Source organism: Macaca nemestrina, chromosome 2, assembly GCF_043159975.1.
Source record: "Macaca nemestrina isolate mMacNem1 chromosome 2, mMacNem.hap1, whole genome shotgun sequence".
NCBI classification, from domain to species: domain Eukaryota; kingdom Metazoa; phylum Chordata; class Mammalia; order Primates; family Cercopithecidae; genus Macaca; species Macaca nemestrina.
The window spans coordinates 96,992,864-97,018,919 of NC_092126.1; the positions used below are offsets into that span (position 1 = coordinate 96,992,864).

The 26,056-nt window shown below is 44.0% G+C and overlaps 1 protein-coding gene across 10 annotated transcripts in view; it reads right to left on the reverse strand.

Annotated features, from left to right (window-relative positions):
* LOC105480601 (ATP binding cassette subfamily C member 5) overlaps nt 1-26,056 on the reverse strand; it is a 96,301-nt gene that overhangs the window by 47,569 nt on the left and 22,676 nt on the right. For 5 of the 10 annotated variants that reach the window (XR_011619943.1, XM_071091362.1, XM_071091364.1 and 2 more), the window contains exons 3-11: nt 19,510-19,667; nt 18,854-19,009; nt 18,053-18,200; nt 13,039-13,272; nt 12,732-12,905; nt 12,017-12,164; nt 8,884-9,032; nt 7,907-8,014; nt 2,222-2,578 (exon numbers count right to left, since the gene is read on the reverse strand). Coding sequence is in view for 9 of the 10 variants with exons in the window: in XM_071091362.1 (XP_070947463.1) it covers nt 2,222-2,578; nt 7,907-8,014; nt 8,884-9,032; nt 12,017-12,164; nt 12,732-12,905; nt 13,039-13,272; nt 18,053-18,200; nt 18,854-19,009; nt 19,510-19,667 (1,632 nt within the window). In the remaining variant the exon portion in view is untranslated. Of the gene's footprint in view, nt 1-2,221; nt 2,579-7,906; nt 8,015-8,883; nt 9,033-12,016; nt 12,165-12,731; nt 12,906-13,038; nt 13,273-13,694; nt 15,648-18,052; nt 18,201-18,853; nt 19,010-19,509; nt 19,668-26,056 lie in introns of those variants that run through there. The other 5 variants (XM_071091369.1, XM_071091368.1, XM_071091365.1 and 2 more) reach the window with 4 other exon arrangements.

Consider the following 26,056-nt stretch of genomic DNA (forward strand, 5'->3'; position numbering starts at 1 on the left):
AATCAAGCTAATAGTTACTAAATAAAAAGCCTGTTAGGCGTTAATTGAAGTAAGGCCAGGTGCAGTGGCTCACGCCTGTAATCCCTGCACTTTGAAAGGTTGAGGCAGGCGGACTACCTGAGGTCAGGAGTTCGAGACAAGCCTGGCCAACATGGTGAAACCCTGTCTCTACTAAAAATACAAAAATTAACCAGGCACAGTGGCACATGCCTACAATCCCAGCTACTCGGGAGGCTGAGGCAGGAGAATCACTTAAACCCGGGAGGCAGAGGTTGCAGTGAGGCGAGATCATGCTACTGCACTCTAGCCTGGGCGACAGAGGCAGACTCCATCTCAAAAAAAAAAAAAAGAGTTAACTGACATAAAAAAACTGACTTGCATGCCCTTCAATGACACTAATAGTTTCAAGTGGTGTCACTAAAGACTGTCTTCCCTTCTTGCTCGTAGTTTTCAAAAGCTGGAAGCTTTTTGTTCTCTTCTCAGTCTAGTTCTGGATCGGCTTACCACGCCTCTGGTCAGTTGCTGATTTTGATAAACACTGCATTCAAACCTCCTCCTCCCTACTTCCAGTTACATGGACAAACATTTCTTACCACCTCCCACCAGCAACCTTGATCTAAGACATCCTCATCTTTCTCCTGGTTACTGTGGTAACAGAGCCTTGACTGTTCTCCTTGCTTCCTTGTCTCCCCCTGCAGCAACCAGAATGATCCTCTTCATACATAAGTCTGATCATGTCATTCTGCTGTGAATCCTCCAAAGGCTCCTCTTCCCACTTGGAGTAAAGTCGAAGTCTCACCAGAGGCTCTGGCAGGCACCACCTCTGCCCTTGGCATCCACTACTCTCTCCCACGCTCATTCCACTCCAATAACAGGCACACTCACCACTTGCGGTCTCTGTGTTTCTGTTCCTTTGGCCTGGAATGTTCTTACCCACCCACCCCATACCCAGGTAGCTCTCTCCCTCATCTCCTTTGATCTTTGCCCAAATACTACTTTTTAAATGACGCCTTCCCTCAGGCAGCTATTCAAGTCGTAACCACACCTGCTCCCTGCCCCAGCACACTCTCTCCCTGCCCACCATTTTTTTTTTTTTTTTTTTTGAGACTCACTCTGAGTCTCACTGAGTCTCTCACTCTGAGTCTCACTGAGTCTCTCACTCTGTCACGATCTCAGCTCACTGTAACCTACACCTCCTGGGCTCAAGCAATTCTCCTGCCTCAGTCTCCCAGGTAGCTGGGACTATAGGCGTACAGCCGGCTAATTTTTCTATTTTTTGTAGAGACAGGGTTTCAACATGTTGGCCAGGCTGGTCTTGAACTCCTGGGCTGAAGCGATCTGCCCACCTTGACTTCCCAAAGTGCTGGGATTACAGGCATGAGCCACCACGCCCAGCCTCTGTCCCCTTCTGTCATAGCCCTTATCACCATCTGATATGTAATATATTTTATTTGCTCACGACCTGTCTGTGCCTGCTAGAATGTAAACTCCACGAAGGACGGGATTTTTGTCTGTTTGGGTTTTTGTAGCTCTATGCCCAGCCCTACCACAGCATCTGGCATGGAATTTGATACTCATAAAATGGCTGTTGAATGAATGAATATACACACATCTGGGGCCCTCTAATGACACAGACCTGTGAACATGGTGCTGGTTCCGAAATACATAGTCTATATTTTAAAAGCCTTGAACCTGGCATCTCTGTTCCACCATTCCCTATAGGAGGCCCTCTGAGACTAATCTTATGCTACCTGGGCTGTGACATCATCTACCGTAACAATCCTTAACTTATATTAAGAATAAATAATTACAACACGATTGTTGTCACAGTAGCCCTGAGACTACCTATGACGCGCCAGGTATGATGCACAGCCTCCTGCACAAGGACCCTCACAGAGTGGTAACAATCAGAAATAGCTGTCACAGCTCACATACAACTAAAACTGAATCCTCTTTAGGGGAAAATCCTGGAAAATCCTCTTGAATGTTTCATTTCCTTGCTTATAAAACTATCACCTCATAAGATCAGTTGTTATTCAATTCTGCTGCAAAATGCTTAATTGGTTTTTTTTAGAGTTAGAGCTGGTCTAATTTGCTCTTTAGTTCAAAATCACTCCTAGCCACAAAGCACTTTGTAAAAAGGAACAGCAGCCGCCTATTGGTGGCAGATCAGCACGGGGTGGCGGGGTGCGGGTGGGGAGGCAGGGGGCGGGCCGCTTACCTCTTGGATCTCCAGGTCGATGCTGTGCAGCGTCCTCTGTAAGCGCAGGTGGCCCAGGTGGATGTGCTTGCCTTCTTCCTCCTCAGGACTGGGCCGCTCGTCACTGTCCAGGAGGAGGTGGCCTTTCTGCTCTGCCAGCACCGCCTGATGCTCAGTGCGCTGCAGCTGCCTCACCTTCTCTTTCTTGCCCCTGGAGGCCCTCTTGTCTTTTTTCATTTTGGGGGTCAGCTTGGGCGAGTTCTGGATACTGGAGTGGGAGGAGTCCCATGCCAAGGTGGCATTTTTCATCTCTATCTTGATGTGAGGACTGGCTGGTTTGTTCTTTATCATGTGAACCTCTTCCATTAGAAACAAACTCTGATAGGAGTTGTGAGAGAGGTGCAAAGATGAGACACTGGATCAAGACCAGGGAGACAAGCCTAGGGCGCACACTCACGTAGCAAAACACATCAGGCTATACAGTGGAAGGAAGCTGAAGGGCAAAAGGTAGCTCATTAGTGCAGCCAGTCTCAGGCCCATCAAGGGGTCACGGGAGTGTGGGGCAACCTCAAGAGGTCCAGGGGCCTTGTCAATGACCCAGTATTCTACATGACAAATTACATGCTAAACTGCCTCTCCCCCTCAGCCAGCCTAACGCGGACCTAATGACATTTAACTGACTGGCATGTAGCCCCTTGTTCTAAGGAGTAGTAAAAAGCAGGTAGGAAAAGCAAAGGGCACGCTGATCTCCAGTACAGATGCTCACTATGTGTTTTCCTTCCAGACCCCTCCTGCAGAATCCCAAAGCCTGCCCACTTCCCACACTCACAGCGCTGCACGTATCTAGGAGTACAGACTGTCACAGGCTTACATTGCTACCGTCAGAAAACAGTATCTAAAAGTTTCATCTACCACAGAGAACATCTTCTTGCCAAGAAACTCTCATGTCTTCAAAGCCTTGCCTTGGAACTTGAGAGTTTAACAACCAAATGAACGGACTTGCATGGAAGTGAAGGGTATCTCCCTGAGAAACATCCCTTGGGAAGAGAACAAGACACTTTCCTCCCACTCATTCCCAGAGACCCCTGAGTTACATTAAAAGAAACAATTTTTTTTTTTTTTTTTTTGAGACGGAGTCTTGCTCTGTTGCCCAGACAGGAGTGCAGTGGCACAATCTCGACTCACTGCAACCTCCACCTCCCCGGTTCAAGAGATTCTCATGCCTCAGCCTCCCAAGTAGCTGAAATTACAGGCATGCGCCACCATGCCGGCTAATTTTTGTATTTTTTTGTAGAGATGGGGTTTCGCCATGTTGGCCAGGCTGGTCTTGAGCTCCTGGACTCAAGTGATCTGCCTGCCTCAGCCTCCCGAAGTGCTGGGATTACAGGTGTGAGCCACTGCACCCGGCTGAAGAATGAATTCTTGAAGAGGGAAATGTTTCTGAAATTAAGATGTAAAACACTGATCATAATATAGAGCAGCCCAGGATGTTCCCATAAGACTTCGAATTCACTTCTAACAATTGTCTTAAGCCAGTGATCTTCTCTACAGATTGCTATACCAGGTGGATTCACAGTATGATTTAAAACATATTTATCTTAATTTTAAAAATTTTTAAACATTACAAAATCTTTAGAGAAAAGATAGCTTTTAGGGTCAGGACTCTGCTTAATTACTGAGAACCCCGCAGCTATCTTAAATTTTGCAGGTGCTATAAAATATCATACATAATCCCTCTCCCCAAGAACAAACCCTTTCTCTCTTGGATTCTAAACTTCTAAGCTCTCCCTTAAGCCCCCATCTCCCATTCATCCCTGACCCTGTCTTCCCCGCAGTGTCATGATTCTAAACTTCTGAGATAATCTTCACTCTTGAATAACCTTAGGTGTAGCCCCTGCTTGCTGAAACGGCTGCTGGTTTCATTTGTTCAAAGCCTGCCTGAGAGACTGAGCTAAGAGTAACATGCCAAACATTTTGATCACCTTCACAGAGTAAAACCACATGACAACAGAATTTCCATCATTTCTCTCCCCTAAAGAGTTATTCAAAGGACAAAGGTCTTTTAGGCCTCAATGAACTATTAAGAAACATGCCAGTACCTACTGGTTTTCACAGCTCCAGCCCCATGTTTCCTTCCTACTCCCCGCAACCTTACCCTCCCCCTCCTACCAGGAGAGTTTTGGCTTCAGGTCACTCTGTCCTGATGTGCTAAGAGGCAGACAAGGGCCTCCCCATACTTGAACTTGTATCTACTTGAATTTGCACCTGTCAGAACAACAGAATCTTAGATATAACGTAAACCTATAACCATATAAACCTATAAACCATAAGCCTCAACTTTATCATAGGACACTGACCATGAAAACACTATTTATTCACTAGAAGAATCAAATCAGAATGAATCTGTTGAGAGCAGAAGAGGGGACTACTCATAGGGTTGCCAGATAAATATAAGATGCCCAATTAAATTAATTAATTAATTATTTTTTTGAGACAGGGTCTCACTCTGTCACCCAGGCTGGAGTGCAGGGGTGCAATCTCAGCTCACTGCAACCTCTGCCTCCCAGATTCATGCCATTCTCCTGTCTCAGCCCTCCCGAGTAGCTGGGATTACAGGTACCCACCACCACGCCCAGCTAATTTTTGTATTTTTAGTAGAGATGGGGTTTCACCAAGTTGGCCAGGCTGGTCTCGAACTCCTGGCCTCAAGTGATCCACCCACTCAGCCTCCCAAAGTGCTAGGATTACAGGCATGAGCCACCATGCCCGGCCCCAGTCAAATTTAGATTCCAGAAAAACAATAATAATTTTTCAGTATAAGTATATTCCATGCAGTATTTCACTGGGTGTCCTGTGTCTGTATTTGCTAGAACAAGCCACCCTATTCCACTGGTGACAATCAGTGCAGCTTCGCACTGCCTTTCTACAGGTCATCAAATCTATAAATTACAGGTTACATAAATAAATTTTATATCTCTTTTCCTATTCTTTATGCGTACTATCCAACAGGAAGCAACAAGTTCTCCTGCAAGATGCACTTGCAGGGTAGGTGAAATAGAGAAAACACTATACTTGCCAATCTATCAGATCTCCAACTCCAATTTTAAAAAGAAAGAAAGAAAATGATGTAAAACAAGACACAGGGTGAAAAGCAGGGCTCTGTAACATCATTAATGAGTTTCAAGGTCTGTAAAATGAATCAAAGAAGCAAGACCCATCCTTGTTATTCTATATTCCATCTTCTAAAAATGATGGGAGGGCAGATGCTTTTGGGGAGATACAATCCCAGGAACAGTTTTGTTGTTTTCAAAAGGCTGCCTTAGATGGGCCCCCAATTGTGGCAGACTTCCTTTAATGTACTCAGAAACATAATAAACAGTTGCCTTACACCTAAAAAACAGCCCTCCAACCCTCATAAAGTCAACGTAATTCTAATTAATAAACATCTGAAGATAAGAAGAAGAAAGAACCGGCTTAGAGTTGGGGAGGAATTAAGTAATAAATACTTGTTATCTTCTTTTTTTTTTTTTTTTTCCTGAGACAGAGTCTCTCTGTGTTGCCCAGGCTGGATGGAGTGCAGTGGCGTCATCTCGGCTCATGGCAACCCCCACCTCCCAGGTTCAAGTGATTCTCCTGCCTCAGCCTACTGAGCAGCTGGGACTACAGGCGCACGCCACCACGCCTGGCTAATTTTTCGGATTTTTAGTAGAGATGGGGTTTTACCGTGTTGGCCACGCTGGTCTTGAACTCCTGACCTCAAGTGATCCACCCACCTCAGCCTCCCAAAGTGCTGGGATTATAGGTGTTAGCCATCAAGCCTGGCCATAAATACTTGCTATCTTGTGCCAAGCATCTAATTAAAAAAAGAATAAGAAGGAAAAAAAGAGACTGAGACCGCCAAGAGGAATAAAATAGCAGGGGTCTAAAGTCTCATGGGGCATCAAATAGAGCTGTGGGTGGTGCTGCTTCTATTATTAACTCTGAAGCTTCCTGGAGAGAGGAGGGACCTATGATGTGAAAGCCACCTGCTAATCCAAGTCCTCATTACTAAGCAGGAGATGAGAGTCCTCGAAAAACAAGGGGAGGACCAACCTACACTATAGGCCCTTACTTTATTCAAAGTGCTACCAAATCCATTCACTAACAAGAATATAGAAATGAACAGCAAGGAGAACTTATGGTCAAACATTTGCCTTTCATCCACGACTGGTTATTGCGGATTCAGAAAAATAAAGCTCAGAGTCCCATTAGGCCATTTTTTTTCATAGACTCTGGCTCTTGGTTTTCTAAGTGGCCATGCTGGGGTCGGGGAGGGGCACATTCGAAGACTAGCTTTCTTCCCCTCCCTCTCCCCCTCCCCCTCCCCCTCGCTCTCCCTCTCCTTCCTTCCTTCTCTCTCTCCCCTCCCTCCCTTCCTTCCTTTTTCTTTCTTCTTTTTTTTTTTTTTTTTTTTAAAAAAAGGTAAGAGTTTCACTCTGTTGTCCAGGCTGGAGTGCAGTGCCATGATCATAGCTCACTGCAGCCTCAACCTCCTGGGCTCAAGCAATCTTCCCACCTCAGCCTCCCGAGTAGCTAGGACTATGGGTGCATGCCACTGCGCCTGGCTATTTTTTTATTTTTTTGTAGAGACGGGGTCTTGCTGTGTTGCCCAGGCTGGTCTTGAACTCCTGGGCTCAAGTGATCCACCTGCCTCAGCCTCCCAAAGAGCTAGGATTACAGGCGTGAGCCACCATGCCTGGCCAGGACTGGCTTTCTTGACCAAATAAAAGTCACCTGGTCAACTGTAAACAAGTAGAATATAAACAAATCCCAGGAACTGAGTTTCCACATTTCTTAAGAAGAAAATCCAATTTGTTTTCTCCTGAACCTCCAAGATGATTATATCCATTCCTCAAACGTGTGAGCTTCAAGCCTTCACATCACCAAAATTGCTTTCGTATTCCTCTCACCAGCCAATAAAGACAAGCAGAGACATAGGAGCTAATCTATGCAGTGACAATGTCAAAGAATTCCAGCCCACATGGCGTCCCCTTTTTTTTGTTTAGTATTAACCACTGTCAAATATCTATTTCTCTCCACCCTCCCAAATATACTCCCTTTCATATCATGTATGTGTATTATCCTGAAGGAACAAGGAACACAGCCAAGGTATGATCAACTAACCACCTGCAAAAAAAGAAGCTGATACTTACTTAACTGCACTTCTCAACATGATCTAGTTTTACAACTATTTCCATGTCACTGCTTTCCCTGCATCGTGAGTAGCAACCACAGGGCAGGAAAAAGAAAGTATCAAAAAGGATTCAGCGTGTCAACCAATCAAAGTGACAGTAACAAAGATCAAGGGGAAGATGCCCCACAGTGCTGGTCTTCTAGGTTTAAGCCACTTCAAGGCCCAGTGAGTTGCGACACATCCATGTCAGGACTAGGTGGAAGGGGCTAGCTCTAAAGGGGAACTCTGCAATCCTGGGAGCTCAGCTCATGGCCATCCACAGAAGGTAAAAATTCACATTAATTTAAAAAGGTGGTAAGTCTCGTCCCTCAATTCAGTCTCCTCCACTGCCCCATTTTTCTTACCGACTTGCCAAAAGGCCAAAGCCAAGCTTAAATCCAGTGAGGCCAGCCTGTGCGGCCCCTTGAACAGAGCCAGCAGTTAGTTGTGTGGGGAGGGCTCCTGACACTGGGGCAGGGAAAGGAGCCACTTACCTTAAATCTGTCAACAGCCACCGAGGCTTCTGAGAGGGACTTTACTGAAAATGGTGTTACTTTCAAAGCAAAAGTCATGGAATTGAAGACTGTCACCACAGTGAAAGCCTGAAAATAGGAGAAGAGAAGAAACTGTGCCTAATTATGCTATGCAACTAAAGTAACCTGACACCATCAATTTCCTCTCAGGTGCTAGGAAGGCTGCAGCTTGGCTGTCAGATGTTATTACAAGTCAATTACCTTTTTTTTTTTTTTTTTTTTGAGACAGAGTCTCGCTTTGTCGCCCAGGCTGGAGTGCAGTGACACAATCTCGGCTCACTGCAACTTCCACCTCCCAGGTTCAAGCAATTCTCCTGCCTCAGCCTCCCGAGTAGCTGGGACTACAGGCGCTCACCACCACGCCTGGCTAATTTTTTGCATTTTTAGTAGAGATGGGGTTTCACCATGTTTGCCAGGCTGGTCTCAAACTCCTGACCTCAAGTGACCCGCCTGCCTTGGCCTCCCAAAGTGCTGGGATTACAGGTGTGAGCCACCATGCCCGGCCACATTTTTTTTTAAGTAGAGTTTTTGAGACATTCAATTGAAATTGCCAGTAAATATGAAGCACAGGATGATCTGTAATTTCAGAATTAAACTCAAATTTAGGTTGACTAAAAACAACTCATACACTATTTGTGCATAAGGGCCGGCTCCCCACTCTTCTGCTTCTCAGCTTAATCCCATGAATGAAAAAATATCTACTAATTCTTGGGGAAACCTCCAGGTCCAGTAAGAAGAAGATCAGAGCATCATCTCCATAGGCGGTATTTTTTTTTTTTTTTGAGATGGAGTCTCGCTCTGTCATCCATGCTGGAGTGCAGTGGCGCAATCTCGGTTCACCATAACCTCTGCTTCCTGGGTTCAAGCGATTTTCCTGCCTCAGCCTCCAGCAAATGTGGTATTTCTAAAATGTTCCCCATCCCTGAGGGTTGCCTGACCTGTGCTGCTGTCAGATCGAAGCCCAAGGTCATATGAACAGAGAAGGTCACTACGCTGGCGATCACCACCACAATGGGAGCCACACCCACAGTGATGCTCTGGAAGTACCCGGCTTTTTCCAATATCCGACGCTCCTCCTCACGGATTTCTATGAAAAAGCAAGCCAATTTCAAAGCAAGTTAAAAGCAGCCTAGGGATGTTGTTCCTCCACCTCCAAACAAGACTCCATAGGTCTCCAGCCACTCTTCAACACTTATGACTATCAACTTTACCACTACAGCTGGTATAAAAGGCTGAGGTTTGAAATGGATCAAGTGACAGGAATGAATCTAACAGAAAGCAATCACTATACATGAACACAATGATCATCTTCTATGATACCTTTTTCTGATTTTTCTTGTCAGTTTCTTAGGTTTAGAAAGAATGAACACATTAATTGTATCTGTAATTGGCAAATGCGTTGGCTTACCCGGTTGTTGTTTAATTTTTGCCTAAGGAATTAATACGAAAGACAACACAATGACACTGGAGAATTAAAAAGGGACTAAGAGGTCGGGCGTGGTGGCTCACGCCTATAATCCCAGCACTTTGGGAGGCCAAAGCAGGGGGAATCACCTGAGGTCAGGAGTTCGAGACCGTCCTGGCCAACATGGCGAAACCCCGTCCCGCTAAAAATACAAAAATTAGCTGGGTGTGTTAGTACACGCCTGTGATCCCAGCTACTTGGGAGGCTGAGGCCAGAGAATCGCTTGAACCCGGGAGGTGGAGGTTGCAGTGTGCCAAGATTGCACCACTGTATTCCAGTCTGGGTGACAAAGCCAGACTTTGTTTCAAAAGGAAAAAAAAAGAAAGGCGGTGGGGAGGTAACTAAGATTTCGTAGAGTGCCTGCTGTATGTTGGCAGTGGCATAGAAGCTTCCATACAAAAATGCAGTAACGACAACTGGAAGATAGGTGAAATATAATTTCTATAGGCAGAATGATTTTTCTTAAATATTTGCAAGATCAACCCCCTTATTAGCAAAGCAACCATACAGCACTGAAGACCATGGAGCAGGAAGCAGAACAATAAGATACTTTTTTTTTTTCAGACGAGGTCTCACTCTGTTGCTCAGGCTGGAGTGCAGTGGCACAATCATGGCTCACTGAAACCTCAACCTCCATGGCTCAAGTAATCCTTCCACCTTAGCTTCCCAAGTAGCTGGGACCACAGGTGTGCACTACCATGCCCAGTTAAGTTTTATTTTTTGTAGAGATGAGGTCTCACTACGCTGCCCAGGCTGGTCTCGAACTCCTGGGCTCTAGTGATCCTGTCTCTCCTTCCAAAGCGTTGAGACTAAAGGCATAAGCCACCTCACCCGAACAATACTTTTTTTTTTTTTTTTAAGATGGAGTCTCACTCTGTTGCCCAGGTTTGAGTGCAGTGGTGTGATCTCAGCTCACTGCAACCTCTGCCTCCCGGGTTCAACTGATCCTCCTGCCTTGGCCTCTTGGGTAGCTGGGATTACAGGCTGTGCCATCACGCCTGGCTAATTTTTGTATTTTCAGCAGAGAAGGGGTTTTGTCATGTTGGCCAGGCTGCTCTTGAACTCCTGATCTCAGGTGTTCCACCCGCCTCAGCCCCCCAAAGTGCTGGGATTACAGGCATGCAACACCACACCTGGCAAATACTTAATTCTTCTAAGAGGCTATGCACTGACCTTAAAGGTGTTACCACTGCCTAAGGCATTGGGGAACTATCTTCACAGCTAGTTTGTAAGTCACATAAAAACACTGAACTCCTTACTTTAACATTTATTATACACCTTGGCCATGTCTATAATGAGTAAGAACACTCTTTTCAAATTAATACCTACAGGTAAAGATACCAGTCAGGGGCTGATGGATGAGGGGAATCTCAGAAAAAAGACCATAAAACTATAGAATCAGAGAGCCAGAAGGACCACTGGCAGCCATCCTCCCATCAACCTGCTGGCAGCTGTCCATTCAGAAACCATTTGTTCCACTCCAGTAGAAACAAACTCACTGTTTAACAAGGCAGCCCCATCCACTGGGGGGCACCTCTTGAGTGGTCACCTCCTCTGGATGCTTCTTAGCTTAACAGCCCTCATAAATCAAATGCAGATTCCAGAACTGGACATCATGTTCCTGAAGGTTACTCAATGAAAGGAAAACAGCTGCCTTGCTCTGAACACTTTTTCTTTTTCTTTTTTTTTTTTTTTTTGAGACAGAGTCTCACTGCAACACCCAGGCTGGAGTGCAATGGCGTGATCTCAGCTCACTGCAACCTCTGCCTCCTGGGTTCAAGCGATTCATTCTCCTGTCTCTGTCTCCCAAGTAGCTGGAATTACAGGAACATGCCACCACACCCAGCTAATTTTTGTATTTTTAGTACAGATGGGGTTTCACCATATTGGCCGGGCTGGTCTTTAACTCCTGACCTCAGGTGATCCTCCTCCCTCAGCCTCCCAAAGTGCTGGGATTACAGGTGTGCGCCACTGGCGCCCGACCTGAACACTGTATTTCTACTCCACCTATAATGTATTGACTGTTTTACAGCATTGGACTCAGCTCCTAATGAGGTTATGGTCCACCAATAGCCTCATCTCTTTTATTTAAATTAAGTATCTAGCATTTGGTTTTAAGTATCTCCTGCTTCAATTTCATCCGTTTTAAGGCACACTGGTTCAACTCGTGTGGAGATCTTTCTGAATGCCCCATCTGTGCTCTTTCTCCTAGCTTTATTGGCACTTACATATTTGACAGAGCTAGGACCAGCATCCAGCCATCCTGACTCCCAGCTTACCTCAAAGTCTCATGACCAGGCTGGGAAATCATGGGCAGAATGAGAATATACACAGGGGACTTTGAAACTGAATTATTCCTAACTAGCTGTGTATTAACTGGGAAAAATCCATTTTCCCAGGTCTCAATTTCCTCATCAGTGAGATGAGGTTATGGGTTCAAACCTCTAAGATCCCTTTTGAACACAAAGATTCTATGATATTATGTCCTACGATATACTAGACACTAGTCCTAGTATGTAATGTGTTCAGAAAGCCAAGTGTGTGAATAAGACCCAAAGAATCCAAAGTCCTTCTATCACATGCACATACGAAATCTTTAAACTCACTTTGAACACTTTGAGAAAATGCTTTGACCCAGGCATACATTTTAATAAATTTAATGTAGGTAAGAACTTCATTCATCTTCTGGACACGTTCATCCGTGGCAGCCACGCATTTTCTCCTGAAATATGCTGTGAGCCGTGATGCAAACATCTGAAAGGAAAAGCGATGCCACACCAAATTAAAGCTCATTCAAACTTGAGAACTACCTAATCTGCTGAAGGTCATTCTCAATAAAATGAGCACATAATCCTGTTTCCTAGGATGTTATGTAGCTGTACTGTCTTTAATAAAAGTGACCTATTGAACTGTAATAAAACATTACTGAATTCTTATCTCTTTGTAAGGCAATGAAGACAAGTAAGTATCTATTCTCAATAGTGACCACAGATACTGCGTGTTTCCAAAGGGGAGGCAGGAGGGCCCTATCACTTAGCACCAACTCCAGCGCAGTGACTCAAACACTCCTACGTCAAGTGAGACAGGGCTCACTGGCTGGCCTTCTCATTCAGACTCTTTTTCATGCAAGTGACACCTTACCTCCTCTCAAGTCAAAATTCTGTCCCAACGGAGCAAGCGCTATCTAGCTCTAGATTTAATCTGCTTTGAGGAAATTTCCAATCAGAGATGTGACACCTCAGCAATGCCTACTATAACCCAATGGAAGTAACTCATTTCCTAAGGAGAAACTGCCAAGATTCAGCTGGGAGGCTTACTCACCATTGCTGGGTAAAAGAGGATAAAAACAGCTGATCCCAGGAAGCCTGTTGGTCCCAGAATAATTACATTATAAATCATGCCTAAGATGGCAACAACGGGTCCTCCAGCCAGCAGGCTGCCAACGGCTGCTGCCTCAAACATCCTCTGCCCATCATTGGAGCAAATGTTGATGAGCTGTAAGATACAAAGAGTAGTGAGGGAGCCCTGCAAGGACATGGTTCATTCATCTCAGGAGGCAGGGCCCTAGAGGAACAAACCTCAAGCTAGGAAGTTGCCCTCTGCTGTGAAGCAAACACCCCTCACTCACCTCACCCAGGGATTTCTCTTTAATGTTCTTCAACTTAAGGATCTTCTTAAATGCCATGGTTAGGATGGCCCCCCGCAAGCGGACACCGGTTCGGTAATTCAATGCCCAAGTCAGTGCAAGCGACCAAGACCGCACGATTTCTGTCAGAAGGAGGCCCAGGACTAACAACAAGCTGTACTGCAGGTTAGACTCTGTTGCCTGGGTATACTCCAAGAGGTGTTTCACCATGAAGGCCTACAGGGAGAGATACACACCAATGTCAACATCTCCACGGCACTCACACACAATGCCATAGTTTTATGTTAAGTTAGAAAGAGTAGGCAGCTCCACTCAGGGACCAGTGTGCAAGCAAAACAAAACTTTGGAGGACCCAGTTATTACAAGCTGCCTGCAGTAATTTCCTCAGGGCATTCTGCAGGAGCTAGGTCTAATTGAAAACTTTCTTCCTTACAGGACACCATCAAAACCATTACTCTTTCTAATGTAACATAAACCTATCAATGAGCTGAAGTTAACTCTAAACACATGGTCATTCAAAAGTACAACTTTGACCTTATTCCAGTATCTCCACACATGGATACATTTCTTTACATGAAATTAAGACCTTTTTTTGGATCATTTCAAACGTGCTTATTTGATAAAAAGGAACAGTGTACCTACAGTTGTACTGGGGAAGAGTGAGAAGTGCATTTGCAAAACATTCCTGAAAATAAACATCAGCAGTTTAATAGTACAGAAGAGAGCAAACAAAGCAGGCTATCAAAACTCCAGAGACCCTCCCATGGGCCCACCCCACTCCCAACTCCCTCCCAAAAATGAAAACATGTTACCTCAGGCAGTATATGTCTAACACCACCTGCAGAGGGAAGGCGGCCAGCCCCCAAGAACCACCGAGTGCCACCTCCAGCTGAGGTCCTGCAACGCCGGAGCACACACTCACACAAGGCACATTCAGCAACAGTATTAAATACCAGGAAGTGGGAAGGAATGTACTTTTATTGAAAATGAAAAAATATAAAAGTACCATCTTCAAAGAGCATCTCACAAACACTGTACAGCAGGTGAAGCATTGCAGTAACATACATTGAAACATACAGAGTCAAATTATACAGGACTAGCCATCTAACAGGTCATCTGGCCTCCGACGGTTGTTTAACGACACACAGTAGAAATAGAGAATAGAACCCATATCTGTTTCCAGAGTCCAAAGTAGTATATCAGGCTGACAGCACTCAATCAGTGAGGGCTCCTGAGGTTGCAATGATTCTGCAATGGAGTAGATTCTCTAGGAAAAAAGACCTTGCTGCTAAGGAAAGAGAATTAAAAACAAAACAAAACGAAAAGCTCCCCAAAGAGGTGCTCTGCTCAAAATGGCTGGTGCCACGGGTGCACTAAGCTGTGAGGAATTACCTCTGCTCGGGACAGGAAAAAAAATCCTAGGCCTCAAGGAAAAACTGGTGGCATCCTTCTGGGTCTTTTCAAGTCCTTGCATCTAAAAATCAATCTTGATTGACAAAAATAAAACAAAAAACAACAACAAAAGAAAGCCAAACCAATCCCCCACCCTAAAGGAAGAAAAAAATTAACGTGAAGCCCATCCACCCCTATACCCAGGTTCCTTATAGCAAAGGTGACTGCAGCTGTAAGTCAGAGCTGAATGACAGACAAAAATGGAGGCCAGACACCACGGTCCGGAGGTAGCTATGCTGAATTCCAGAACCCAGAATCTCTCTGGGTTAATTTCTTGTTTTTCCTGAGATTAAATTAATACCAGATGTCCACTAGGTCCTAGGAGATCCCCACCAATCAGATTTTTGCCAAGTCCCAGGAAATAACCTGATCAAATAGGAGACTTCAGATTCCAAGAACTACTGTATTCCACCTCTCCCCTCCCTCAGACTTTTAGATTTATATCCATTGCTTGGGTCACCACTGTATACAGCCGGGTTGCTGGTTTACTAGCAAGAAGATTGGCTTCTTTTCCAGTATGCAATCCAAAATGTGGAACTGAGTCACAGGGCCAAAGCCCCCTTTTCCTCACGTGAAGCAACTCAGTAAGATGGCGGTGCAGTGACGCCTGTTCCCACACACCTCAGCACTGATGGAGCAGTCTCCAAAGGAAGGCTGAAAGGACAGCAGGTGGTTGCCTTGGGCTCCTTCCTTCCCATACCTTTAGAGTGCCATTTTTCAGCACCAGGTAATAGCATCAGCGCCTCCCAGAGGGGAGGAGCAGGGAAGGTAAAAGACATAGTGAATGTTTATACTATGCGAAACTTTCAAAGGGGGGGGAAAAAGAGGAAACAGCAGATTAAAGAAGTTCCAACACATCGGGTTTTTAAATAACAATGACATTTCAAACCATTTTTTAGGGGATAAAGAAAAAAGAGATTTCCACGAAAAATCCAACCAAAATTTAGTTTTTAAAAAGTTACAAATGTATCATTTAAATCTAAACAAACTGGAAGAAAACTTGAGACTGTTAGCATAGCTGTCTGGCTGTGGAAAGCATTCCCAGTGAATAAACATTACCTTACCTGAACTCTTGGCGAGAGATTCTGCCCAGCTTGACTCTCTCATTCTGACCGCAGAATACAGCCATCCTGAAAATTCTAAAGAACAGCTTCTGTCACTGGTTCCACTACAGAGAGACTCCCCCCAAATCCAGATCCTGACAGCACCAAGCAAGCTGCAGGTGGAGAGAGGTTGGAAGGGTAGGAAACTTACCTCTCTAAGGGTTTTACACTGTCCTTTCCCCAAAAGGCCCTCGGGCAGAGTTAGCATTCACCAAGAGATAGCACTGCAGGAGGCGGCCTTCTCTTGCAGATCTAGGTGCGATGCTAATTCTTTATACACAGATCACAGGTGAGGCCTGGTCTTTTAGAACTGTCTTAATCCAAAAAGGCCCCAAAGCATCTCTGTAAGTGTAGCAATGTGGCTACACAGGACCATACTGTTAGAGAGTCTGGTACTCCGTGAATATTATTATGACCCCCAGGCACCCTGCACATATGGCGCTAGTCCACTGGCATCACCAAAGCCTTGGATCATCTTGGTGTATAAATGTCAGCATCAGCTGGCCAGTAGGTAAAAACAAACACAGCACAACAACTTGATTGTGTTTCATTTGTTCTGTGTATGGCTACCAAGGTTCGGTGAAACCCGAGCAGGGACAAGAAATAAAAACGCCGTTTTATTTGGGGAGCCCGTATGTGGGCAGTCTGTCCTTATACAGGTTTCTGTAAGGACAGATTAAGCTAGTTTGAAAGTCGTGCCAGATTAGGAAACTTGCAAAAATCTAAAACGAATGTTCCTCAAAAGGATTTAAGGCCACAGAGAGGAGGTTTACTCACTGCTAGTACTAATCTCAAAACCAGCCTGGTTTTTCAATTTCCAATGGAAAAGAAACATATTAGAATTGGAGTTCCAAAAAAGGAAGTGTGTATTATTTACACTTTTAAATGTATAAGACACTATGGATGAGTCCATTGCTTTCTCAGTTCCAGGACAGAATCCCATGAAATAACACTGGCCTTAAGATGCTCTTCCCTGAAAGGGCAGAGAGAAGAAAAAGCACGCTGCTGCTTTCCTGTGAAAGGAGGGCTCTTAGCTTTCCCTGGCAGCTAGAACAGTTTCCTAGAGGTTAGTATCCCAGTGTTCTGCACCATAAATGAGAGATTACAGAATATACGAATGTTCAGGGGGAGTGACCGTGAAGCCACCAAGCTGAATATGGATAGGTAACTTTTTTTCAAAAAATAAAAATAAAAATCCCAACAATCCATGGAATTTTTTTTTAGAGGGGAGTCAATGAAGTTCTTGCATTGGCCAAATGGAATCAAGAAAGCCCATGATCACTTTATTCGGAAAGCCTGCATAGGGTGCTACCCAGAGGAATGAATTCTATGAGGTAAGAGCAGCCACCAGCCCTGTAGTGAAACAATGACAGAAGCTCTTCTTGGGGGAAGCTGGCTCTATGAAAGTGTTTGCCATTTTGGTAAATTACATAACACAACATTTCAGTTACATGGTCCTTCTTACTTAAAACTTTTATATAAAGTATGTTAGTTGGTCAATTATTAATAATATAGAAACCCAATACCAGAAAAGTAGTGTTCTCTGCTTCAGAAAAGAGATCAAAACTTTAACAAGAGGCATCAAACATTAAAAAAACAAAAACAAAAACAAAACTGCAAATTAGTTTTACCTAATCACCATGCATCTGAGGCACATACTTACCGAAACCATGAACCTCCAGCTTTACCCACACACGGAAAACGCACAGTACAAGCAGTACTACTGCTCCGATGCCTCAAGGCAAATGTGTAGAGAATAGATTTAATCAAGGTCTCAAGTGTAAGGCAGCACAGCAAGTGTAAGAAACAGGTGCCCAGGAAACAGAGTGAACGTCAAAGGCTCTCTTGTCTACTCTGCATCAGTACAGACTGGGGAAAACCACGGCTGCCACCCCAACGCTTGCCACACAGTTACACTATAAGTCAAACTTAAATGGACTCCAGGTCAGACTCTAAAATCCTCGACAGTCCTCTAGTTTTCTCAGGGCTTATTTGCCATGGACCCGCCAAACATGTGATAACTCTGCCTCCAGGCACTCGGCATGTCCCCAGCGCTGGCTCACCAGCCCAGGCCACATAATGTGCTCTCACCCACTCACAGCACTGCAAGACACATCTGCCTGCACCGACTATCATTTCATGTCAACACACAACCGAGAAGCACAGTCCTGTGCAGAACTGGAATCAGTTCCATTTTACCCCCGCCCAGAAATCAAGCCAGTTCCATTTCTTCTCTGGCAACACTGCCCTTTCATCCTTCCAGCTGTTGCCAAGCCACCATTCACTCCAAAATCCATCGACCCCTTTCAACAGTCCTGAAGGCATCTCTAAGACTGCTACCTAGCCCAAAGCTGAGCACAACCCCTGGAACAGAATAAGAGTGTTAGAGCTGGCCGTGGCCGGGCCCCTGGAGACTGTCGGAAAGGATGGTTAGAACTTACTGGTCCACTGAAGCCAGCCAGCTGCGTGATCATCAGGCACACGATGGACAGGATGAGCCTGGTGCGGCAGAAGATCCACACAACCCTTCGCAGGGAAGCAGCGTCTGGCCCAACTTCATTCAGTTCTTCTTGCCACAGTCTCTCTAGTCTTAATAAGGGCACACGTCCTCGTTACACATCTCCCCGGGGGAAAGGCACACCTAGCTCCCCGCCTGCCACCACTTTTTGTCTCCAGGTTTTGCCACCACTCACATAAGTCTCTCCTTTAAAATTATGTACATAGTCTTCACCTTCTGGGAAAAAATACCCTTCCTGGGGAACTACATATTTACCCTGTATAGGGAGCCTCCCAGGATACAGAAAATGATGAGAGCAAAAGCCTTTCTTTCCACCCAGGAAATGATCCCTGAATGCAATTTGTGAATAAGAACTTCCTTTTTCAGGGGCCCCCGACCCTTTCTGAAGGTTCCTGTGGTAAAATGTGAAGTTGTAAACTAGATTTTAATCATGACAATCAGCTACCACAAAAATGTATTCTGTCACAAGGCAGCAACATAATCTCCCTGCAGACTCAGGAAGAGAAGCGGGGCTGAGAGAGAGAGAGAAAGCCCGTGGTTAAAACAGGATCAAAGGTGAAATAGGAGATAAAGCAAAAGAGCAAAGAGAAAGTCATCCCCAGGCCGCCCACCCTCCACTGGACAGCTTGGCTCTTTAAAGACACAGAGCTGTGGACTTCACACTCCTAGCTCAGGCCCTGCCCACCCAGCATGGGGGAGATGAGGGTGGACCAGAGGCGCCTACCTTCTGCAGTTCACGTCAGAAGACTCGTGCTTGGACAGAGACCACACGTCTTCCATTGAGAGTTCCCCCTTCTTGTGGGCCACACGGGCCAGAGAAGAAAGCCACGAAAAAGTCATACAGGAAAAAAGCCCAGCATTGTCCACTGGGTGCTGGTGTCTAAGGAGAGAAAACCGAAATCACAAAGCTATCAACACGCATGAAGAGGGCAGCCCGTGTTTAAAAGACAGAGTTTAGTGAACAGAGCTCTTAACTAAAGACAGGTCTCCTCAGCTGATCTAATCTTGGCCTGAATGTTCTAAAACGGCTTTGATGGGCCGGGTGTGGTGGCTCACACCTGTAATCCCAGCACTTTGGGAGGCCAAGGCGGGTGGATCATGAGGTCAGGAGATTGAAGCCCTTCCTGGCCAATATGGTGAAACCTCATCTCTACTAAAAATACAAAAAAATTAGCTGGGCTTGGTGGTGCCTGTAGTCCCAGATACTCAGGAGGCTGAGGCAGGAGAATCACTTGAACCCAGGAGGCGGAGATTGCAGTGGGCCGAGACCGTACCATTGCACTCCAGCCTGGCGACAGAGCAAGACTCCGTTTCAAAAAAAAAAAAAAAAAAAAAAAATGCCTTTGATGCTTCATGTCATCAGCCGGCAGGGCGTCTTACTTGGAAGTAGTCCGGATGGGCTTCAGAGCACTCAAGCCATGGTGGTACTTTCCCTTGGGATGCTCCTCGTCCAGGATTCTGAGCTGAGAATGCATGGAGACATCCAGAGAGAGGCCCTCGGCTCGGGCGGCTGTTTCCAAGGCATCTTGGCATTCCAACTATTCCAGCAGATAGGGAGAAAGGCAAGAGCACAGTTAACACACAGGCAAGAGGCAAACAGAACTGATGAAACGGGCTCAAACTGCAAACTGGACCCATCTTAACTGAGAAATCCCAAGCAAGGGTCAGGAGGTTAAACACTAACTTTGTATGATTTGAACCCACTGGGGAACAGTAAGCTAGATATTTAAAAATTTTAAACAGTTTTCTTTTTTTTGGCCTCTTAGGTTCTACAGAAAAACTGATCAGATAGTACAGAGTGTTCCCATATACCTCTGTACCTCCCCCATCCTCCCCATCTGTTTTTCCTATTATTAACATCTTCCATTAGTGTGGTACCTTTGTTACAATTGATGAGCCAATACAGATTCATTATTAACTGAAGTTCCATAGGTTACATTAGGGTCCACTCTTGTTTTTTTTGGGTTTTTTTGAGATAGAGTCTCGCTCTGTCACCCAGGCTAGAGTGCAGTGGCACAATCTCAGCTCACTGCAACCTCCAACTCCCACGTTCAAGCAATTCTCCTACCTCAGCCTCCTGAGTAGCTGGGATTACAGGCATGTGCCACCAGCCTGGCAAATTTTTGTATTTTTAGTAGAGGTGGGGTTTCACCATGTCGGTCAGGCTGGTTTCGAACTCCTAACCCTGTGATCTGCCTGCCTCAGCCTCCCAAAGTGCTGGGATTACAGGCATGACCCACCGTGCCCGGTCCTGTTTTTGTTTTTGTTTTTTTCTTTTGAGATGGAGTCTCGCTCTGTTGCCCAGGCTGGAGTGCGGTGGCGTGATCTTGGATCACTGCAATCTCAGCCTCCCCGGTTCAAGCAATTCTCATGACTCAGTCTCCGAGTAGGGGGGTTAGAGGCATTCACCACCACACCCAGCTAATTTTTGTATTTTTAGTAGAGATGGGGTTTCACCACATTGGCCAGGACAGTCTTGATCTCTCGACCTCATGATCCGCCTGCCTCGGCCTCCCAAAGTGTTGGGATTATGGTCCACTCTTTGTGTTCTATGTTCTAAAATTTACATTTTTATTACCAACGCTTTATCTTCTGTTTCCCAATATGGATTGAGAGTCAATTATTTCACTACTAACTGCAAATCTGATTGCCCATTTTCTATGACAAAAACTTCCATCAGCCCTGATTAAACAGCCCTGCCATGCAGAAAGAGCCTGGATGTACATGTGCCTCCCCTGTCTCATCAGTAGCAGGAAGAACAGAACATGAGTTCTCATCCTGGCTGCACAGCTGAAGAGCTATACACTTCCCTGCAGCATGGGGCAGAAGCTCTCATGAGCTGAAATATAAAGTTACAAGTATTGACTAACTAGAAAGCACATAAATGATCATTAATTAGACTAACAAAAGTGCATGCAAAAGTGCATTCTAAGTCTGACTGTGGCAGAAGAGGGTGGGTCAAGAATCTAGACATGCTTATCCTGGTTTACTCTAAAAGTAACTCAAAAGTTTATGCTTTCCTGTTATAGAAGCAGAAGCTTCATTTTCCTCAATTTCCTTGTCTTCCTTTTCTGTCTTAGCAGTGAAAGTCACATTATTACAAATATTTCCAGCAATTATTGTGAAATAGTAAAAAACAGATCTCAGCTGGGCATGGTGGCTCACACCTATAATCCTGACACTTTGGAAGGCCACAGCAGGAGGATCGGTTGAGCTCAGGAATTCAAGACCACCCTGGGCAACACAGCAACACACCGTCTCTACAAAAAGTAAAAAAATCAGCCGGGCATGGTGATGTGTGCCTGTAGCACCAGCTACTTGGGAGGTGGAGGCAGCAGGATCACTTGAGCCCAGGAGTTGGAGGCTGCAATGAGCTATGATCACACCACTGCACTCCAGCCTGGGTGACAGGGCAAGACTCTGTCTCTAAAAGAAGGGAAAAAACAAACAAACAAACAAAAAACAAAAAAAAAAAAACAAGGAGAATAGATCCCCAAATCAAGAAAAAGTTAAGTGATTTAGCACCTAACATACCAAGCCTTATACAAAGCAGTCAATTTTTATACATCACCTCTTTTCCCACCAAAGAACAGAGGCAACTTAAACATTAACAGAACTGAACAGGTAGAATTTTGTATACAGGGGTCAGCTGGATGGCTGGGCAGATCAAACACAATAGCTTTAGTTCACAGCACAGTTAAGTATCTTTAGATAACTTCTTGGTATTAGGAAAGCACACAGCCCTGCAAAGCACACTCCCTTCCTTTTGTCAAAGGCAAGTCAGACCAGTGTGAAGAGAACAATGGTACAACATGACAGGAGTCAACAAGAAACGAACTCATTCTTATACGAAGTCCTTATGTATAAGGTCAACACTTAATTTAATGGTTAGGGACTATGGCACTTGATAATGAACTGAGGACTGCTGAGATTCAAGTACATTACAAAGGTTTTTCTTACCTATAAGCTGCATATAACCACAAGAGGAAAGAAAAAAACTCCTGGGTTGAGAAAGCAGAAAGATACACTAAAAATACAAGCACACCTATTTTAAGTGAGTAGAAACTGGGAATCTGTACAGAGTAGGTACAGAATGTTACAGGGACCAACCTTATTTGGATATCCAAAGCTTCAGAAGACGACAAAAGATCTGAAAAATGTCACTTCAAATATACATTGGGTATCTGCCAAAATGGGCTATACGCTGGGCTATAAAGTAAACCTCAACAAATCTCAAGACTGACATCATGTATACATGCACTCTGACCACTTTAGGATTTAATTAGAGATCAGTAAGAAAGATTTTTTAAATCTCCAAATGTTCAGAAATTATGCAATATACTTCTAAGTAATATGTAAGTGAAAGAAGACATCAAACAGGCATGACAATTTGTACCTATATAATCTCAACTTCTCAGGAGGCTGAGGTGGGAGGATTGCTTGAGCTCAGGAGTTTGAGGCTGCAGTGAGCTATGATCTCGCCACTACACTCCAGACTGGGCAACAGAACAAGACTCTCTTTAAATAAATAAATAAAAAGAATGCGTTAAATGGAAACCAGAATATATTCTGTACTAAACAGTATGAAACTGCAATACATCAGCATCTCTGGGATGCAGTTAAAACGGAGAATAGAGTGAGATTTTCATCGCCTTTAAAGCATATATCAGAAAAGAAGAAAAAGAGAAAAATTAATGTTTTAAGCTAGGGGTTGACGAACATTTCTGTAAAAGGCCAGAGGTAAATATTTTAAGTTTTGTGGGCTAAGAGGCAAAATCAAAGATATTAAGTAGGTACTCCTATTACAAGAGAAAACAAATCTCCACAAAATGTTGACACAATTCAGATTATAATAATTGAGTACAATTTTTTATAATACACAACTACTGATGAGAAGAATGAAATTCTTTTATGGGGGAATAACATTTCACTTAACTGGGGTTTAAAATAGTTTTCCCTTTCATCAAAATTGATTGCAAATATTCATCTATGAATACTGATTTGCAATGAGATTCTACAATTCCACTTTTGCAAATGTCTTCATGAAGGTACACTGCCGGGCTGGGTGCAGTGGCTCACACCTGTAAGCCCAGCACTTTGGGATGCCAAGGTGGGCAGACTCCTTAGGTCAGGAGTCTGAGACCAGCCTGGTCAACATGGTGAATCCCCATCTCTACTAAAAATACAAAAATTAGCAGGGCGTGGTGGCACACACCTATAGTCCCAAATACTCGGGAAGCTGAGGTAGGAGGATCTCTCGAACCACGGAGGCAGAGATTGTAGTGAGTTAAGATTGCGCCACTGCACTCCAGCCTGGGCAACAGAACAAGACCCTGTCTCAAAAAAAAAAAAAAAAAAAAAGAAAAAGGAACTGCCAAATACTGAGCTAAATCCAGGAATATACACTTTTAATTGAGCCTTTTATCTCATGGAAGACATTATAGAATTCTATTAGAGTCCTCTCTTGACATTTACCTTTATCATGTTATTACACTGCAGATTAATCACTTTCAATGGAAAGTTATGTGGAAGCTACTAAATGCCGCAGTTAAATGGATTATTTCTACGTGGTAAAATATATATATAACATAAAATTTGGCATTTTAGACATTTTTAAGTGTATAGAATTCAGAGGCATTAATTATATTCCCAATACTATACAATCATTGCCACTAATTCCAAAATACATAGATCTTGAAATATGGAAATTGGCTTCGTATATCATTGAGGTTTAAAAATCACTGCTAGAACTATAACTGCGGTTTGAAAAATACATCCACTATAAATTTGTATTGGAACGGAGAGCTCACTGTTTTTTGTTTTTTTTTTTTTTGAGACGGCGTTTTGCTGTCACCCAGGCTGGAGTGCAGTGGTGCAATCTTGGCTCACTGCAAGCTCCGCCTCCCAGGTTCCAGCAATTCTCTTGCCTCAGCCTCCCAAGTAGCTATGATTACAAGTACCCACCACCACGCCTGACTAATTTTTGTATTTTTAGTAGAGATGTCATTTTGCCCAGGCTGGTCTCAAACTCCTGACTTCGAGTGGAGATCTCACTTCTTGTTTAACTTTTGACAGCACAAGAAGTATATAAAGCAGCTTGACATTATTTATGATTCAAATATTAGTTGTCATTGAAATTACTTGACCACAGTACCATTTTACATTCCCACTAGCAATGGATGCGAAATCTAGTTTCCTCACATCCTCACCAGTGCTTGGTATTGGCTTTTTTTTTTTTTTTTTCTCCCCAAGACAGAGTCTTGTTCTGTCGCCCAGGCTGGAGTGCAGTGGTGCAATCTCGGCTCACTGCAACCTCCGCCTCCCAGGTTCAAGCAATTCTCCTGCCTCAGCCTTCTGAATTGCTGGGATTACAGATGCCTGCCACCATGCCCAGCTAATTTTTCTATTTTTAGTAGAGACAGGGTTTTACCACGTTGGTCAGGTTGGTCTCGAACTCCTGACATTGTGATCCACCTGCCTTGGCCTCCCAAAGTGCTGGGATTACAGGCGTAAGCCACTGTGCCTGGCCAGTATTGGCATTATATTTTATTTTAGCCATTCTAATAGGTGTGGTATGGAATCTTATTGTGGTTTTAATCTGCACTACCCTAATGGTGAATGAATAATGTTTAACATCTATCTGTACTTATATGTCACCCCCACATTCTTTTTGCTGAAGTGTCTGTTCAAGTCTTTTGCCCATTTTCTATGTTTTTTTTTCTTTCTTTTTTTTTTTTTTTAAGACAAAGTCTTGCTCTGTTGCCCAGGCTGGGAGTGCAATGGCATGATCATGGCTCATTGCAGCCTCAAACTCCTGGGCTCAAGTGATCCTCCCACCTCCCAATGAGCTGGGACTGCGGGCACACACCACCACACCCAGCTAATTATTTTTATTTTGCAGAGACAGCACTGTGTTGCTCAGGCTGGTCTTGAACTCCCGGGCTCAAGTGATCCTCCCACCTTGACCTCTCAAAGTGCTGAAATTACAATTTATTTTCTAAGCGAATTTTTTTTTAGTGTTGAGTTTAGCAAGTTCCTTACATATTCTGGATTAAAGTTCCTTGTCATATGATTTGCAAATATTTTCTTCCATTTTATGGCCATGTTACAGCCTAATTAGGGCCATTCATGCAGCAAAAGTTTGTAATTTTGAAGTCTAATTTACCAATTTTTTTCTTTCACAATTGTGCTTTTAGTGTCATGCCTAAGAACTCTTCTTCCAACCCCCAGGTCATGAAGATTTTCTCCTATGTGCTCTCTTAAAAGTTTTATAGTTTTACATTTTACATTTAATTCTATGGTTCATCTTTAGTTAATTTCTGTATAAAGTGTAAGGTTTCGGCAAAGGTTCACTTTGCTACCTACAGATGTCCAACTGTTCCAATATCATGTGTTGAAAAGATTACCATTTCTCCAGTAAGGTGCTCTGCACTTATGTCAAAAAGTTGGCCATGCCTGTCTGAGTCTATTTCTAGACTCTATTTCATTGATCTATTTGTCTATCCCTCCACTGATACTACTGACTTGATTACTGTAGCTATCAACTAAGTCTTAAAATAGGATAGTGTGATGCCTTCAACTTTATCCTTCCTTTTCAAATTTGTTTTAGCTATTCTATTTCTTCTGCTTTTTCAGGTGAACCAAGTTCAAGAGTTAGAAGGGTTTTATAAACATCATTTGACATTTGAGAAGCATCAGAAGAGGAAAACTTGGCATGCAATCCATCAGTATGTTTACAGGAGCATGGCATATTAGCATTAATAGGAAACCAGAATCTTCACATCTTTCATCCATTCTTTCAACAAATAACTTACCAAGTGCCTCCTCCTGTAAGACTATTCCAGATGGTGGGAGCAAAACAAATGCCAATTCCTATGTGTATAACACACTAATTTCATTTTCTTCATTTCTAAAATGCCTAGTGACA